This window comes from Myxocyprinus asiaticus, chromosome 4, assembly GCF_019703515.2.
Source record: "Myxocyprinus asiaticus isolate MX2 ecotype Aquarium Trade chromosome 4, UBuf_Myxa_2, whole genome shotgun sequence".
Classification (NCBI taxonomy): domain Eukaryota; kingdom Metazoa; phylum Chordata; class Actinopteri; order Cypriniformes; family Catostomidae; genus Myxocyprinus; species Myxocyprinus asiaticus.
This window is the reverse complement of record NC_059347.1, coordinates 4,063,646-4,083,005: the sequence shown is the minus strand read 5'-3', so window position 1 is coordinate 4,083,005 and position 19,360 is coordinate 4,063,646. Positions and strand designations below refer to the sequence as shown.

The window sequence follows — 19,360 nt, the reverse complement described above, 5'->3', positions numbered from 1 at the left end:
ATGAAACTATATGCATGTAACCTATGTCTTTCAAGAAGAGACCATCCTGCAGTGCAAAACTTGCAGGGTTAATTTGTCAATTAAAGTTAGGTTCACTAAACACTAACTTTACAATGGCAGACCTTCAGGTTCTATAAATAATTTAATCTATAAATTCAATAAGTTGTTATTTCTACATCCAATTTAAATTCAGCTAAATAAACTGATTAAGTACAGCCAAATAAAATGGTGTTAAAATAAAAGTTTGCACAACTACATTCAAACAGTTCAGATTACTTTTTAATTTGTGAGATAAACCTCTCCTATTAAGTCAGTTAAACTCACAAAAGCCCATGCAACAACAACAACAAAAATCTCTAAATATAATGAGTCGAATCAACAAAACTTTTTTTTTATTTTTTTACAGTGACAACAGCACACCTGACAAACAAGCCCTTGCTGCCTAGATTTATTTGGGACACATTCCACTCTGTATTACATTTTTGCATTACTTCATGTTTCTTTGTTACTCTCACATATAAATTAAGCACTTACATTATAAACCTTAAGCAGTCCTGGCAACTGATAACTGTTCCAAATGTACCAAGCTGTAAACAGCATGGTGAAGATATCGGTTGACACATTTCTACTGTCTCAAGTTGTGGACCGTCATACCACCCAGCCCTAATCACGTGCACCCTACCCTATGTACATCATAGCAATCAGTCCCAAGAGGTGATTTTAAAGGCTACACCACTTAGTTGTTCTGAATCCATCCATCATGCATGAGCTCAGGTCTGAGTGTGCCCGGTTCCTGACCCTGGCTATAGACAAGCACGTCTGAATTACTCAGGATCAATGAATATATCCACTCATAAATAAGACGGCGGTAACCCAGGCCTTGCTCCGACTCATCAACTGACACTTCAGAGGGCATCGATTGGTTTCCTCAGACCACGATCAGTCAAGTGCTGTCCGCTCAATTAAATGGCTTGTGTGGTCAGGTGGTAAAGAGTGATGATGGCAGCGGTGAGTTAGAAGTGAGTGAATGGATGATATATATTTAAATAGCTTTATTTTGGCCTTTGCTATTACACCCAAGAAGTGGAAATCAGTTGAGGCCGTTACTTTGAAAATGGGGATTTTAGTTAATTAACAAGAGACAGAGTTTAATTGGGAGGGCATATTCACACTGGGTTCATTTCAGGGGTCTGGGACTGGTGGATTTTGGCTTTTACATTTCTTGTCAATCTCAAGCGCAGATCTCATTTGGTTTCAATGCACTTTTCATGCACCTTGTTGTTGATGTTTTTTGGGACCCTGACCACCTGAATATCATGTTAATAATATTATTATTTCTTCATTTCAGAGACTGTTGTGGGTGCAAATCGCAGGAGATCAGCAGTTACAGAAATACTCAAACCAGCCCATCTGGCACCAACAATCATGCCACGGTCCAAATCATTGAGCTCACATTTTTCCCCATTCTGATGGTTGATGTGAACATTAACTGAAGCTCCTGACCCATATCTGCTTGATTTTATGCACTGCACTGCTGCCATATGATTGCTTGATTAGATAATTTCATGGATGATTGTTGGTGACAGATGGGCTGGTTTGAGTATTTCTGTAACTGCTGGTCTCCTGGGATTTTCACACACAACAGTCTCTAGAATTTACTCCAAATGGTGCCAAAAACAAAAAACATCCAGTGAGCGGCAGTTGTGCAGATGGAAACGCCTTGTTGATGAGAGAGGTCAACAGAGAATGGCCAGACTGGTTCAACTGACAAAGTCTACAGTAACACAGATAACCGCTCTGTACAATTGTGGTGAGAAGAAAAGCATCTCAGAATGCTATTCTGAGATGCGGGTTGGCACTGTTTTGGCGGCACGAGGGGGACTTACAAAATATTAGGCAGGTGGTTTTAATGTTGTGGCTGATCGGTGTGTATATATACATAGTTCCAGTTGCTGCCAATGGACTGACTTACATTAGGTGAAATTTTCCCAGTTAGTCCAATTTAAATGGATACAGTATTAAATTATTTAAGAAGAAAAAAAAAATCACTAAAATTCATCAATATGTAATTTTTACATTCTGAAGGTTGTAGTAGGCTGTCAGTGGTGTGAATGAATAACTTACTTGATGAAGTTTAGTGATGTTATTTATAAAATAATTGAATACTGTATTTGTATAATTGAACATACTTGGAAAATCAGCCTAAGTAAGTAAGTCTGCCTGTCCATTAGCAGCCTACTACAACCATTAGAATATGAAAATAATATCTTGGTTCATTTCAGAGAATTTTTTTTTTTTTTTCTTTTTTTTTTCTAAAATAATTGAACACTGTGAACATATAATTGGACATGCTGGCAAAACTTAACATGTCGTAAGTCAGCCATCACACTGGCAGCCTACTGCAACCTTTTGAATGTGAATGTGCTTTTATAATTACAGTGTTTGTTACATTAGAATGTCAAGTCAGTTAACTGAATGCTTGGACACCACCAAAGTTTTAGTGCAGTGGACTTTTTAGATGGTACCTTGGAGACTTTAGGAGGATATCGTACCTTTAACTAACTTTATGCCGCATGCTGTTTTTGCTCTCTCAGTTCTAAAGTGTCTCATTACTGTTTTACTGAGTAAGAAACCAATACAAATGATTCAGTTTTTCAGTCAGTGCAATTTTGGCATGGATTTTGAAATAATCAGTGAGCCAATCATGAAGAAAGGGCTACAGTAGGTATCGTCCACACAACCAATCAGGTGAGAAGCTTTTGTACCTACTCTCTCCGTTTCGACTGACGTTGTGTTTCAGGATTTGGCATTGTGTTTTCCGATTTGTTATTTTGTTTTCTGCTTAGCTTTTGTGTTTTATGATTTGTTGTTGTGTCTCGGAATTTTTAGTTTGTTTTTGGATTTGCCATTGTGTTATTAGATGTGTCGTTTTGTTTTGCACTTCACGGCAATGCTATTAAATGGTTTGCTGCTGCAGATGTAATGTTTGCCAGTATAATCACATGGGAAGTCTGCATGTTGTTTCCTACAATTTCAGTACCCTTGGATTGGACACATTATTTAGATTCACTGACAAGTGTTTCGGTTTGGGTTTTGGGGGTTAAATGTATAAAATATGCATTCCTCTTAACCGTATTACTTCCTGTACTGCTGAAAACAACTCACTTCACAACTTTTGTGCCCCTCTGTGAACATTTCGCTAACAACACTTACCGATCTGTCCATTGGGGGCAGTGTTTTGAATTTCAGTAAACAGACCGGTTTTACCTAAAGAAAAGTCAACCAACTGTTTCCAATTTCACTGAGATCTGTCTGTTTCCACTCTGTGCCGTTTCTGCAACGTTAAATAGAGCACGTAACCTGTATGACTTAATTTTGTCATTAATAATTGCATAAAAATTCAAATTATGATTAAAAAAAAATAATAATAATTATAATGGTATCGATACTAGGATCAAAAGTATCACAAAAAAATAATATTGCAATATCAATGGTATTGCCACAGACTTAAAGAGAGCCACACCACAGTTGAAATACAATAGCTGAGCTGGACTCTAGCTCTAGTTTTGAGTCATGGTGTATCACATCGGTCACAATACCAAAATATCAGCATGCATCTTTCAGACTGCAGTCAAGCTTGCATGAATCCTTGCGATGGGTCACATCAGATATATTAAAAGTAGAAGCTTTTCAGACTGTCACGTCTGCCAGACAGAAACATACAGAAATCCAAAGTGTCATGCTGTGGTTTGTGACTGGTTCTCGTTTTCTGTCTGTGCCCACCATTATTCTGAGCATATGAAAAATAAATACACAAAACCACTGAACATTCACAGTGGCTGCAGACCTGGTTTTAAAATGGAAAAAGGCCCTGAGCTCTGGAAACTGCTGCTCTTCTAGGTAGAACATGCCTGGGGCAAATCTGTTCCACGAATCCCTTGGTGCAGCCCCCCGAGGCGCTCTCTGATGGCGTGGGTTCAGTATGAGTGTGGCTGACAGCAAAAAGGTGGGGTTTGATGCCCTGTGTGGACTCTTACGCCCCAAGGAGTGTCATGTTCAGTAAGGGGCCATCTTTTGGAGGACACACAGATCTGCAAGCATTCTAGGAAATCTGGATTTGGATTTGTGCTTACCTGAAAATCTTCTCAGGAGCCTGTTCTCCTGTGACAAGGTTGTAACCTCGCTCCAGGTTCGAGTACGGCCATGGACTGTGGGCGAAGCACACAAAAAAAGGCTTGATGAATATGAATTTGTGAGGAAAATACAAAGGAGTTTAGTTGACATTCTGAAAATGAATGAAGGGAAAATTAATAATAGTAATAAAACACAAGATTTTTACATTTTCCACTACCCTAGGTGTGAGCAATTGTACTCTAACAGTGATACTTGCCTTCGAAAATGTCTTAGTTTCAGTCCCAATTAGTGTAACACTGTCCCATTTTTTAATTTATTTATTCATTCTAATTTCAGTCTGGATCCAAGAGCCAAAGTTTGGGCCAAATTTTCTACTGCCATTTTAAAAGAACAGCTGTAAGTTTGAACGAGTTCTTTAACATGCGCAGAAAGAGTTATGATTAATCGAATTTGTCTCAATTCGATTTCCCCACTCTGTCCTGGCATTTTGTTTGCCCCGTTTGAGATACTGACAAAGTTGTTTGCAGCACTCACCCCTCGTTGCGGCCCCAATCGGTGCGAATGCAGAGATGTTGATGCTCAGGGTCAGGAGCATATCCCTCCAGACAGCTGCATTCACCTGTAGAAGACAACACAGTGACAGATTATGTTCAATTATCCCTCTGGCAAATAAAATGTGGCACCCAGCGCCCGACACTATCTATCGCATGGGTTCTATTCAATCAAAACGTTTTGTAGGATCTGTACACAGGTACACAGTCAACAGCGGCAATGAGGTCAGAACATTGACAGGTGAGAGCTGGTTGTGTTTTTAACAGAGGTGGGGGAAAATCAAGTCACTGTTGCTTTAAGATTTATTCTTAAATGATTCTGGATTAATCCAAACAGATTTTAACTGGAATTTAAAATCAATTTTTCATATCTGAAAAACAAGTGTTTGATATTTCACCTACATTTTTATGAGACATGAAGACCCTGTTCTTTACAATATAATACCATATGAATGCATTTGATGTCACTGCAAAACAAATTTTTTCTTGTTAAATGTTCTGCAAGTGATTTTCTTGTTGCACTACATATAAAATGCCACTACTACCTGACAGATATCACAGAAATGGCACTTATTCTGACCTGCCACTAGTTTTTAAAATAACAGTATTTAAGGGCAAAGGTTGATTTTGGCTAATATTTACGCACCTAACGCTGATGATCTGGGCTTTTTTATAGATCTTGAAGGGATGCTGCAAACCGCTGGCACCCCTCATGATATAATATTGGGAGGAGACTTTAATCTTTTGATGGACTCAGTCCTTGATCACAGTGAAGCAAATGTGTGTAAACCCCCTAGAGAAACATTGATGCTTCACAGGATGTGTAAAAATCTTGGTCTTATGGATATTTGGAGACTTTTGAACCCATCTGGTAGGGACTATACATTTTTTTTCATCAGTCCATAAGATTTATTCTAGAATAGATTTTATATATATATATATATATATATATATATATATATATATATATATATATATATATATATATCCAAATCCCTCATTTCATCTGTTGTTGATTGTTCAGTTGGAAACATCTTAGTCTCAGATCACGCCCTGGTGAGTTTAGAGATGTTCCCATATACAGAGAAAAAGAAATCATATAGTTGGCTTCTTAATGTGTCCCTTTTGCAAAATCTTGATTTCCAACAAATGTTAAAGACTGAAATCAATGTTTATATGGAGACCAACTGGTCCTCAGTATCCTCTGTGGGCTTGGCTTGGGAGGCACTTAAGGCGGTTCTTAGGGGTCGGATCATACAGTATGCCTCATTCACCAAAAAATCCAAAGCACAAGAACTTGTGGAGTTGGAAGGAAATATTATAAGTGCAGAGGCAGAGCTGAAGTGCCGTATGTCAGCTGATGACCTCAGAGAATTGATCCGATTGAAATATAGATATAATACTATTTTGTTGCAGAAAGTGGAGTTTTGGTTATTCAGGGAAAAACAGTCATACTTTGAGTTGGGTGACAAAGCAGGGAAGCTTTTGGCTAGATATATAAAGCAGAGAGAGTCTCTTTCTATCATTCCCTCAGTGAAATCTGCTGGTGGTGAAATTTTTTACCACCGCCATTGATATTAATAATGCCTTTAAAGAGTTCTATCTTGATCTTTATAGTTCCATGTCTTTGTCTACTGATGAAGATATTAGAAACTTTGTGGAACCATTAGATCTTCCTAAACTGACGATTGAGCAAAACAAATTGTCTTGATTCTGAGATAACCTTGGAGGAGCTTGACGAGGTAATTAAGTCCCTACCTACTGGCAAGGCTCAGGGGCCTGATGGTTTTGCCGCAGAATTTTTTTAGATCCTATGCTACAGAACTGGCTCCACTTTTGTTAGAAGTTTATACTAAATCATTAAAGAATGGAAAGCTTCCTCCAACCATGACACAAGCCCGGATCAGTTTCAATCTTAAAAAGGACAAAGATCCAAGTGAGTGTAAAAGTTACCGTCCAATCTCCCTGATCCAACTAGATGTAAACATTTTGGTTAATCGATTATGTAAAGTTATGACATCTTTTATACATATAGATCAGGTGGGGTTTATTCGGGGCTGTAGCTCTTCTGATAATATTAGGCGTCTCATCAATATCATGTGGTCAGTAGCAAATGATCAGTCTCCGGTCGCTGCCATCTCGCTTGACATCGAAAATGCATTTGATATGGTAGAATGGGATTATCTTTTTAAGATTTTGGAAATGTATGGGTTCGGGAGTACATTTATTGGTTGGATTAAGTTACTTTATAGACACCCTGTAGCAGCGGTACAAACAAATGGATTAATTTCAGATTATTTTACTCTGGATAGGGGCACCCGGCAGGGCTGCCCTCTTTCCCCATTATTGTTCTGTCTTGCCCTGGAACCATTAGCAGCCTCGATAAGAAAGGAGGATGATTTTCCAGGGGTGGTTGCGGGAGGTGTGGCACATAAGCTTCTGCTTTACACAGATGATATTTTATTATTTGTCTCTGAACCTACTAGATCTATGCCTTGCCTCCACAGGATTAATAATTCCTTTTCTAAGTTCTCAGGATACAAAGTCAATTGGTCTAAATCCGAAGCTTTGGCTCTGACAGCGTACTGTCCAGTAACGGCTTTCCAGCCGGGCGCCTTCCAGTGGCCCAAACAGGGCATTAAGTATTTGGGGATTTTATTCCCAGCAAATTTGTCTGATATAGTTAGTGTTAATTTTGACCCTTTAATAAAAAGATTTTCGAGCGATTTGGGCAGGTGGGCTTCATTTCATTTATCGATGATTGGGAAGGTTAATGTTATTCAAATAAATTGTATTCCAAAATTTAACAACCTGCTACAATCTCTCCCTCTAGATGTCCCCCTCTCTTATTTCAAGCAATTTGATAGCATAGCGAAGTCCTTCATTTGGAATGGTAAATGTCCCAGATTGCATTTTAATAAGTTACATAGGCCGATTGACAAAGAAGGGCTAGGCCTTCCCAAGATTTTGTTATTACTATGCGTTCAGTCTCAGACATTTGGCTCATTGGTTACTTCCTGAGAGAAAGCCCCTCCCTGGTTTGTTATTGAACAGGCAGTTCTTGCCCCTATTTCACCATTACAAAGCATCTCTATCAAACTAATCTGAAAAGTTAAGGTACACCCCGTTATTTTGCATTTACACTCTGTATGGACTAAAGTGTCCAGATTGTTTAAATTGGACACTTATTTAAATGTTGCCTCGAGCATATAGCAGAACCCAAGATTGTGTATTGGCGAGTCCCATTTCTGCTGGCCAGAGTGGATTGTGAGGGGGGTTGCTACACTCAGTGACCTATATGAAAGTGGAGTGTTGAGATAATTTGAAAAATTGGTCCAACATTTTGGGATCCCCAGACCTCAGTTTTATAGGTATTTACAACTGCGCCACCTGCTTTGTTCTATTTTTGGGAGTAGCACACCCCCCCCCTAAGGAGGCAGATGCTTTGGGAGAGGTGATTGCGGCTTTTAGAAAAGGTCATGAGGCATCAGTGTACTACTCCCTGTTAATTCAGAGTATGAGGGACGGAGCCTTAACTTCTCTCAAGAGAGTATGGGAGAAAGATTTCAACTTGGCATTGGAGGAAGGAGTGTGGGCTAAGATTCTTAAAAACGTTAAGTCTGCATCTAGAGATGCAAGGGTCCGTTTTATACAATTTAAAATTTTGCATAGATTTTAATGGACCCCCTCTAGACTGTATAGGCTTGGTCTTAAAGACACTCCCACCTGCTGGAGATGCCAATCGGAGGATGGAGACATGGCCCATGTTTTTTGGTGGTGTGTAGAGATCCAGAAATTCTGGTCGAAGATTCTGAATTTTGTGTGTGACGTGGTGGGCACTCGGGTTTTGCCCCAGACTTTGTGTTCAGGGCGATGGGGCGGTCATTGATGTGGGGGATGGCCATATAGAGAACTGGGTTCTGACCTGTGTGATGATCGCCAGGCAGGTTATTCTGAGGGGTTGGAGGTCAGCTGGTGCGCCCCCATAACCGGAGTGGTGCACGGAGGTGGGGAGAGTGGCAGCTTATGAGGAGGTGTCATCAGGAAGACGGGGTGACTTGGATATGTTTATACGGAAATGGGGCAGGTATTTGGAGTTTTTGGAGGGCTCTCGGGTGGGGTGTGGAGAGAGTAGTGTAATATAGTTAGTATGATTATTATGTGTGTGTGTGTATGTATGTATTTATGTATATGTATATATGTGTATGTATTTATGTTTGTATATGTATGTGTGTATATGTGTGTGTGTGTGTGTGTGTGTGTGTGTGTGTATATATATATATATAATATATGTGTGTGTGTGTATGTATGTATGTGTGTATATATATGTATATATGTGTGTGTCTGTTTGATTTTTATTTCTATATATTTACTTATGTTTGACCACAGGGTTGTTTTTTGGAGGGTCGGGGGAGGGGGAGTTGTGGGGTTTAAAAGTTTATATATCACTGAAAGTAATCAGAGATGACCAGAAGAATGTTCTTGACACAATTGTTCAATTTAATTTAAATGTATCTTTGTTTTATCAAAAATATGAAATTACATTATCACCAAAAAAATAAAAATAAAAAAATAATAATAAAAAACCTGCATAGGCCATGATGCTTCATTTACAGTACAATAATATTCAACTTAAAAAAAAAAAAACACACACACACTACAAATATGTACCTTTAAAGAAAGAAAAAAAAAATGATATGTCCTGACAAAGAGTTTAATAAAAAAAACAAAAACAATTAAAACTCAAAGTTTCACAGTTGTGTCCCTACCTTTTGAGATATCATGCGGTATTTATAAAAATAATAAGTTAGACAAAATCAAATTCAACCTTTATCTGAAGGTTTTCTTTCCATATTTTACCTGCTAGGCATTCAAAAATGTCACAAAGTGTTATGGTTGTTTATAATTTTTGTGGTTATATTTTTTTGTGTCAATTGACCATGGTGTCAAGTTTCTCACACAAATTGTTTGAGATTTTAAAATTATTTCCCTCATTTTAATTAGAGAAACAATATGGCTACTGCACTTAATACATGTGTAATGTGACAAATATGGTTCATTTATGAACACTGCCAGTTGTCAATCCTCTGACTGTGTAAAACATAAGTTTATGTCATCAAAGTTTATGCTTAATGTTTATTTCTTATGATGTGTCATAGGAGGGTAGGATTTTACGGAGAGAGGGTGTGTCGTTGAAGGGATGGGGACTGATTCAGTTATGGCCGGAAGTTAGCAAAACATCTGAAATCCCTATAGCGCCTTTAACCTTGTGCAACCGAGGTTTTGAAATAATCTTTCAGTGAACAGCACACTGTTAAACACAATGATCACAGAGGTGGACAACAGGCTTTTTTTCCCCCTTAGAAATCCTATATTCACTTTGCATTAACATATTGAGGATCAGTGGGTGCATTCAAAGATGGAAGGCTTTATATATGAAAATAAGGTGCATTTTGAAATGTTCTGAGACCAGTGCAGACATACAGCACACTGGAGGTTAAGTCAATTACTAAAGAGGGAGCAAGGGAGCGTCCAATAGCTTTCTTATGCAACCAAGTGTATTCACTCCTAACATCCAACCAAAAGTTCAGTATCAAGCTGCAGCTGATGTTTGGATCACTCAACATGTTTAGAAGACATGGGACAATGGTAATCAGTATATAGATTCAGAATGTATAGCTAAACATGGTTGGCAGTTACTGGATAATGCTGGCCATTATTTTGAATTAATTATGCTAATGTCTGATTGGTAAAAATCTTCAGCACTGGCTATCAATTGTTTGTTTGACAGTGCAAAGAGAGAACTTTGAGATTGTGTTGCCAAAGTAGAAAACATAAAAATAAAATCAAGTCAAATCATTTTTATTTTTATAGTTTTTATTTGTGCTTTCCCCAAATCACATTGTTTCCAAAGCAGCTTTACAGAAAATCTGCTGTAACATCTGTAACATCTTAAAAACATGAATAACCAACACTCCTGGAACAGCCTGATCTCACAGTGAAATCAGAAAGAGGACAGTAGGTCGACTTTTCTTTAGCAAAAATCTGTTTACGGAAATTGAAAATACTGCCCCCAGTGGCCAAAGTTGTAAGTGTTGTAGGGTGTATTGACTCGTGTGAGCTCCATTTATGACCAGGAGAGTTCGCCAAAAGCTATTTGTAAACTGAGTTACGTTCAGCTGTACTGGATGTAATACAGTGAAGAGGAATGCATATTTTATGGACTCTACCCCCAACACAAAGCCAAACCTAAACCTAACCATCAGTGGAGTAAATATTTAATGTTAGGGGGGGAAATGTGACCTCTAAATCATGCATGTCAATTAAATCAATTAAGTCCCACAAAACGTGCATACTGGCCTTAAGTCAGAACAAATATTGCCAAATTTTACTTTTGCGGACATTTAACCCCTTACACCCTGAAGATGTTTTGACTGATTTCCGCAAAAATTGCATACCCAAAAGTAAGAGCTTATATCTCTCACAAATTTAGCAAAGAACGTCAATTGCATTATATACATTTTTAGAAAACCTTTCAAAATGTAAGAAAAATATATTTGCATCCTGCACAGAGACTCTTATGCTACAACACTGCTGACAAAACACACAGAATATGAGCGCTAAAAAAATAAACTTTTCGGTTATTATTCAGTTTGATTGACATTATACCTTTAAGACAGGAATTATGGATGGTTGGTGTTGTTCTCCAACATAATATAAAACATATATTATATATTACAACATAAAAATAAATGTGTTGATAGGACAAAGCAATCCAAAGTTATAGAATATTGAGTCATGGTTTCCAAGGTGGCCTTTTATTTATCAAAGTGTCCAAAAAAATCTCTCCAAACCATAATTCATGAATTTTATTGAACATTAAAAGAGAATAACTAAAAACTATGACTGCAAAAAAAAAAAAAAAAAAAAAAATAAAAAATATATATCTACTATGTCCCATATGAAACATTTCACCTCACTTTGGCATAATTCCATCACTCGAAAAATGTGCGTTTAGCGCCCTCTTGTGTGCAGTCTATGTATGTGCAGGTTCTATCATTGACCCCACACTGAACACGTGACACCTGGATTGCCCATATATGGAATCTGACACTCTCTAGAGATCCAGTGAGAGACACATCTGACGTGAATGATCGTGTTTCAGTGAGACGAAGTCTTTCTAGCAAGTCAGTCCACTGTCAGCCATCTTTGGAACGCTATCGGGAGGCTATTTCCAGTCATGCCAGTGCAGCTCTTATCTACTTGAATGGGGGAAAACTGAAATCTCCAAAACTGTTGGTCAAGATTATGATCAAAGAACATGTGCATTAGCGAGTTGATTGACAGGCGATGTCTGTAAAGGTGATTGTTTCTTTTACCTGAAAGGCGGGACTTCCTTTACATCCGGTCTACATCCGTTGACCGTTGGGCACTAGAGCTTCTTGGTTGGGCATTCCAATTTCTCTCATTAATTTAAATAGTGACCCGTCTCTACTAAATAGTCTCCGACGATCCCAGAGAACAGTGTTGCTATAGCGATCGCCATAAACGGCAATCATGGTAGCTCTCACGACACTCTTTGAGTAATATCTCTGGATTTACGCAACATATGATGTCGAGTGAGGGCTTGATTGATTCAGGATCACCTGCTGTAAGTTGTGATATGTCATCTTCTCTGCTATGTGTATTTTTCATGACGTAATAAACCCAAATGTGACGGAAAGACTGTTAATCTTTCTGTTTTTAAATGATGGTGAAGATTCGACCAGCATTATTCTGCAGACCAATCTCTGATTGTCGACTCACTTTTGCTTTTCATGTCCGACCCTGAGTGATTAATAAACACTTTCATTAGTATTCCTCTCTCATCTCGTGAAAGGCCACATGGACAATTTTCTGATTTCAAGGTTCATCGCGTGGGCATGTGGGAACAGATATTGTTGTTGAGATGAATATTTCCTGGTGTTAGACTATTCCAAGGGAAACAATTTCACCTGTGGACCTTCAGAACAATCATCATAATTCACTCCCACTGAGATATATACATGGATATACATAGATACGAGTGAGAGAGAGAACATAGGGCTGATAAACCCTCAACACTATGAAATGACACAGACATTTTGTCCTCTATTAGTGTGGGAGAGAGAGGGAATACAAACTAGGAATATTTATAGCAGATGAATACGGGAGGCTTGGCCAGTTTCATTAAGTCACGAGTTAAAGATATATTTCAGAAGCAGCCCATGAGAGCCGAGTCTAGTGCAGAAAATCAGAGCTGATAACCTTGCGGTTTAATCAAAAGCTGGTTCTGGGCTGAGATTGGGCTGGCATTTGGCCCGGATGGTTGAATGCTCTCTCACAGAGTCAGTGTGTGTGCAAAGACAAGAGGCTTCTATTGCCAATTCTCCACACAGGGAAAAACGTCTGATAAGACTTGCCGCAGCTGCAGTCGCTGCAGGAACTGTAAGATATACGAGCATACAGCAATGCTTAGGGCATGTTGATAATGACCAAAATCTTTCACATCTCTTTCTCATCGCAATTCTGTTATTAAGTACCTTTAAAGGAGGATGACTTGTTCAGTATATTTTTAAGGATGCTAAATATTAGTAAGGGAGGATTAGGCATTGATGTGATACTGAAAATGCAATACATTGCTATTGTATAGCAATGTAGCAATGTATATTTTTCCACTCTAAATAGTGATATATTATGGAATATTTAGTGAACACACTTTGACAGATACTGCGTGAACATGAATTTACCTATGATTATTTGTTCACAATGTGTTTTAGGCCTACACTGTTAGGTATCTGCCTATATACAATACAATACAATATAGAATTTATTAATTTTTCAATTACTGGTTCTGTATATGTTCCTGTTATATGATATGCAAATCTATTACACATAATCAGCGGTCTACTCAGTGTTCGCAACAAGTCAGATATGATCTTATCCTTTATTCATATTGGCTCATAATTAATGTATTTTTGCTAATAACACATACTGTAAATCAAACCTCCCAGTACTCCCTAAATGGATTGAATGTTCAGAAGTTTTTTTTAATCTTTTTACATGATGTGCATTTCTCTGTTCCACACAATTCATTACACGTTTATTTCTTATCCAAAAACGTTTCTGAGCCAGTGATTTGTAAAATTTAGTGTATTTGTATCAAAATCCTGTGTAGAAAAAAACAGATCCTCCATTTACATTTTCTCTTCAGCATATTTTGGAAAATAATTATGAATCATTCCAAAATAATCGAATCGTGACAATTTCAGATTTCACAAATAAAAATGATCGTCGTGTTGAACCCAAGAAGTAATTACATTTGCATAATCAATGACAAGTGTGATACGGAGGTTCCATTTTCCCTTTAAGATTACATTTTTACTCCATTGATGGTTAGCTTTAGGGTTGGGGTTTGGGGGTTTGCTTTACAACTCACTTTTGGCGCCCCTCTGTAGACATTTAACCTGGAAATTAGTTATGTCCGATTCTTGAACGAATCGTTCTTTTGAGACGATTCTCAGCAAGTAACCGATCAAGCTGGTTCACAAAATTTAACTGAATCGAACTTTAGTTCTGGGCTGTTGATGAAAGACGCACAGCTGAAGTACTTGTTCTGGCTACGCAGCACGGCGACCGAATGAGCTGTTTCCACTGACTGTCAAGTTTGCCTAGGATTAACGAAGATTTGCTATGTGTTGAGACGTTAATGGCAGTAGCCGAATAAAACATTTATAAACCTACAGATGTTTGTTTCTGTGCTATATTTGAATTATATATAATATATATATATTTGCTAATGAAGGTCTCAAGAATTAATTAGGCATTTATACTTGATGTTTCTAATACAAACTATTAATAAGATATTAGTTTTCTAGTTGTATTTGTACTGTATGTGATGGATGTGATAAATGTATATATGTATACTGTACATATATCATTGTATGTAATATATATAGTGAAGGAACGACCCGCCTCTCCTGTCATCGTCGTTCAGCCAGGCCCACCACGGGAGGGGGCTGGAGAGAGGAGAGGCGTAATTTTAAGAGCCTTGTTTGGGCAGAGGATGAGGCGGCACACCAGATGTGAGTGGAGCCTCATCTCCGTTGCCAATAAAACGCAGAGCGCGCATCTACCTCGGGAAGCTGGCTTCTGTCTCCTTGTATGCACACACTGGCATCCTCGCATGTCCAGGAGCAGAGCGGGCAGGGTACCGGCCGAATTAGATGCATGTCTGACCCGCTCCCTTGGAACTCCGGTGCGGGTTAGATGAGTCAACGGGGAGTACCGCTCACGCTATGACCAACGGGCATGGAAGCTGGGCCACCTTTCCTCTCGCACTCTGCAGACCAAGGGAAGACAGGCCGCCACAGAATCCGCCGCCCTTTCGTGTCCCGGAAACTTAAGAGGGGAGCGCGTGCAGCCGTCGAACCCTGCTGATTCTTGGACTATACAGTGCTTTGGACACTAACCTGGTGCTTCACAATCGGAAGGCTGCAGACTAGTTGAGACGGATATCTCAGCTGTCATGTCATTAAGCACCGTCAAAGGCTGTCTCAATTGTGAGAACCCTTGGAAGACAGCCTAGTTTCTCAGCCTTCGTTCGTCATACTTTAGAGGATGCATCAAGTGCATATTTCACAGCCTTCAATCACCCACAATCTCTTGCACATGTCCCAATTTATAAAAAATCTTTCTGCATGCTATTGCATGACTGAAAAATACTTAAGTAAAAGTATTAAAGTAACTTAATTTAAATTTACTTAAGTATCAAAAGTACAAGTAAATCACATAAATTATGGAACAGCTAATTAAACCTATGATAACTTGTTTGATTGGCGGTGCTCATCATTTACTTCTCTCATGCTTACAGTCTTGATTCTATTCTTCACAAATGAATCAGCTGCTCTCAAGAGTGTATTAACTTATTTGTCCAGCAATGTCACCCCCAACAGCGCCGTTTCTGCTATTATTGCCATGTTTTTTACATTATTTACTATCACCTGCAGTGGGTTTAATGCAGCTTGTATCTTATCTCCTGCTCAGACATTTGACTTTCATTGGTTGGCTTTCTGCTGGATTACAGCAGCAAGAAATTAATTTAGATCCCGCTTTCTCTTTATGACAGCTCATCAGCGCTCACTGTTCTCTCACACACTTATGGCCTGAACTCTGCAAACCTGGAGCTCTCATGGAATGTCCCGTAGCCAATAAACAAAACTAGTCAGTGTGTAATTGTGGACTGATTGTGAGGCATCACAGTGGCTCTGTTTCCTGTGTTTTATCTCAGATCTCTTCAGTAAATGTGCAATAGTCCATAATCTGTGCTAAAATGTTACACGACATATGATATTTTGAGAATCTAGAATAAGGAGTTATGGAGTCTTTAAAAAGATATAACTGGACTGTGTGAAACTGTAATTTTACCATGGTTAAGGAGTGTTGTCAGGCACAGTGTGACAAGGAGTGGGAAAATTACTGTAACACACAAATTATTGTTATTATTTTTCCAATAAAAGGGTGGCACCAGTGATGTGATGAAAGACATGAATGCTCGAAATACTGTATATATTTTAATAAAGCCTTTTTTTAAACAATAAATACAAAATAAAAACAATGTCACCCTGTTTAAAGTGGTAACCTGCAATTGTTACTTTAAAGGGGTCATGACATATTGTTCAAAATGTCTGAATCAACTACATCAGGTTACAGCACCAAGAAAAAGGTTAGATTAGGTAAAAACAGCTCTTTGAAGTAACAGTTAACACTTTTTACAGCATACCTGCCATCATCAGATTATGAAAAATAGGGAGATTATTATAGGGGGGTTTGTATGTGTGAGGAACAGCAGCCAGTGAAGATGGTGCCCCCGTTGGGAGTAGGTGGACTGCGTGTAGGGAGCGGCTGAAATGGTCAGTAATACTACATTGAAGATGAATAATACCAAGAAACTGACCATGTATTCAGTTGGTCCCTTACCACATCCTTCACAGTTTTAGCAATAAATGCTTTTGAGATATTAATAATAAAAAGTGTATATCCCTCCTTATATGCTGGGAACTTAACCCATGACATTTAAAAAATATTATTCTTTTTATTTCTTCAATTCACACTGGCATCCTTGAAGGTCCAGGAGCAGAGCAGGAAGGGTACCAGCCGAGTTAGATGCATCACTGGACCTGGACCACTGGAGCGAGTTAGACGCAATGCCAATTTTCTTTTATTATTATTTCCACTAAATGCCTCTCCGAGGCCTGTCACCACACCAACTGCCTCTGAGTGGACTAGATGCATTGGTGCTGTTGGAAAGCTGAGATCCTGAGATCTACAGGTTTGCCACCTTTATAATGAATAATCTGCTTTAAATAAACAATAACAAAAGCAGAAGGAATGGGCCACTGATGGCTCCATGTGTAACTGTAGTAACTTGTTTCTACTCCTGATCTTTCCACACATTATTTCTGTGAGTTTTCTGATGTAACTGGCTGAGTGAGCAGATGAAATAGATCTAAGAGAACTCAACTAGTACAAGATGAGGAAAGTAATGCATCAGCTCTTGACCGAGCATTCAGCTAAAGCTAAGCTCAAAATCACTCTCTTTACTGAGCTTGAGATATTAGAACTGTCTCTCATTAACATGACAATATCTCCACAGCTCCTGTACCATCCTCAACATTTAGTTGGTACCAGGCATATGGAAAATCACTGATTATGTGTGACCATTCTAAAAGAAAGCTGAATAGACTTTTCGTCGCTCCCTGAGCCATTTACTCCGGTCGCAGTTATGAGTGGCCCTCTTCTGCATTTTTGCTGAGAAAATGCCATTTAAGCCTCATAAATTCTGTATGCTGCATGATCCATTAAGTAAAATGCAGATTGCCACATGTTGACTGATTTAATAGACAAAATCTATGTTTTTTTCTGTTGCTGCTATCGTGTTAAAGTCATTGTGTAAAAGGATATTTTATGAACAGCTTCATTCAGCTGTATTTAATGTGTGGCATCTGAAATGTCCAGTAATATTTCTACTGGACAGTTCACATAAACAAGGGTGGGCCGTTGTTACAGGAGTGATTGAGTGGCAAGACATACACATGTAAGACTGCTTTATGGACATAATATACACTCTAGCTATATTCATAAATCGTACAGTAATATGTAGCAAAACCAGAAGACTGCTGAAATAGTCGGTACTTAAAACTACTCAATCAATATCTTAATGATCACATAAATACAGTGTCAGATTTCGATTACACTAATGATGTAGGATGGCTTTGTCCAGGATTATTTCCTAACAAGACTCTTTTTTTTTTTTTTTTTTCCCTTGCACTGGTTGTATCACTTCTACTGGTCATATCAGATCTAATACACCAACATCTGTTTGTAGTTTTACAACTCTGATCATATTTAAAACATATGTTCTCTCACATACAAGACTACTTATTATCTTAAGCTGTTTTAGATAGTAGAGGATTACAGTGTTCCCTGGAAACATAAAAATTACATCCTTCAAGACTTGCCCAAAAATATACGTGCCCATGTTTTCTCATTCTTATTCTCAGGACAATATGCAGTTGAGTGAAAATTAGATGCCAACTAGCAATACTGAACAGTGCTGTAAAAAATCCCCAGCCTTATACTGTTTTTTTGTATATCTCATACTAAATTGCTTCAAATATTCAAACAAAATCTAACATAAAACAAAGGCAATCTGAGTAAACACAAAATACAGTTTTTAAATAATAATATTATTTATTGAAGCAAAGTTATCCAATACCAACTGGGCCTGTGTGAAAAAAGTATTTGCCCCCATAGTTACTAAATCTCCAAATCTACGAAACTGCATTCATAATGGGGTTCAGCTGGACTAGACACAACCAGGCCTGATTACTGCCAGCCCTGTTCAATCAAATCAGTACCTAAATAGAACTTTTTCAGCAGCATGGAATTGGTTAAAAGGTCTCACCCAGTAGCACACTATGCCAAGGTCGAAAGAAATTCCAGAAATGATGAGGGAAAAGATGTTTGAAATATATCAGGGACTCCAAAGAGCCACAGTGAGAGCCATTATCTCCAAATGGAGAAAACTTGGCACAATAGTGAACCTTCCCATAAGTGGCCGACCTTCCAAAATTCCTCCAAGAGCACAGCAACGACTCATCCAGGAATTCGCAAAAAAGCCAAGGACAGCATTCAAGGAACTCCAGGCCTCTCTTGCATCAATAAAGGTCACTGTTCAGGACTCCACTATCAGAAAGACACTGGCCAAAAATGCCATCCATGGAAGCGTGGTGAGGTGAAAACCACTGCTAACCCAGAAGAACATTAAGGCTTGTCTGAATTTTGCCAAAACACACCTTGATGGTCTTAAAGCTTTTGGGAGAATGTTTTGTGGACTGAGGAGTTGAAAGTGGAACTGTTTGGAAGACAGGAGTCCCGTTACATCTGGCGTAAATCAAACACAAATACATCATACATGTACCTATGGTCAAGCATGGTGGTGGTAGAATGATGGTGTGGGGATGCTTTGCTCCTTCAGGGCCAGGGTGATTGCAGTAATTGAGGGAAATATGAATTCTGCTCTCTACCAGAAAATCCTAAAGGAGAACGTTCGGTCATCAGTACGTGAGTTGAAGCTCAAGCGCAACTGGATTATG

The 19,360-nt window shown here is 38.5% G+C and overlaps 1 protein-coding gene across 1 annotated transcript in view; it reads right to left on the bottom strand.

Annotated features, from left to right (window-relative positions):
- LOC127435466 (astrotactin-2-like) overlaps positions 1-19,360 on the bottom strand; it is a 716,076-nt gene that overhangs the window by 319,595 nt on the left and 377,121 nt on the right. The window contains exons 8-9 of the mRNA XM_051688999.1: positions 4,669-4,753; positions 4,134-4,208 (exon numbers count right to left, since the gene is read on the bottom strand). Coding sequence (XP_051544959.1) covers positions 4,134-4,208; positions 4,669-4,753 — 160 coding nt within the window. The remainder of the gene's footprint in view (positions 1-4,133; positions 4,209-4,668; positions 4,754-19,360) is intronic.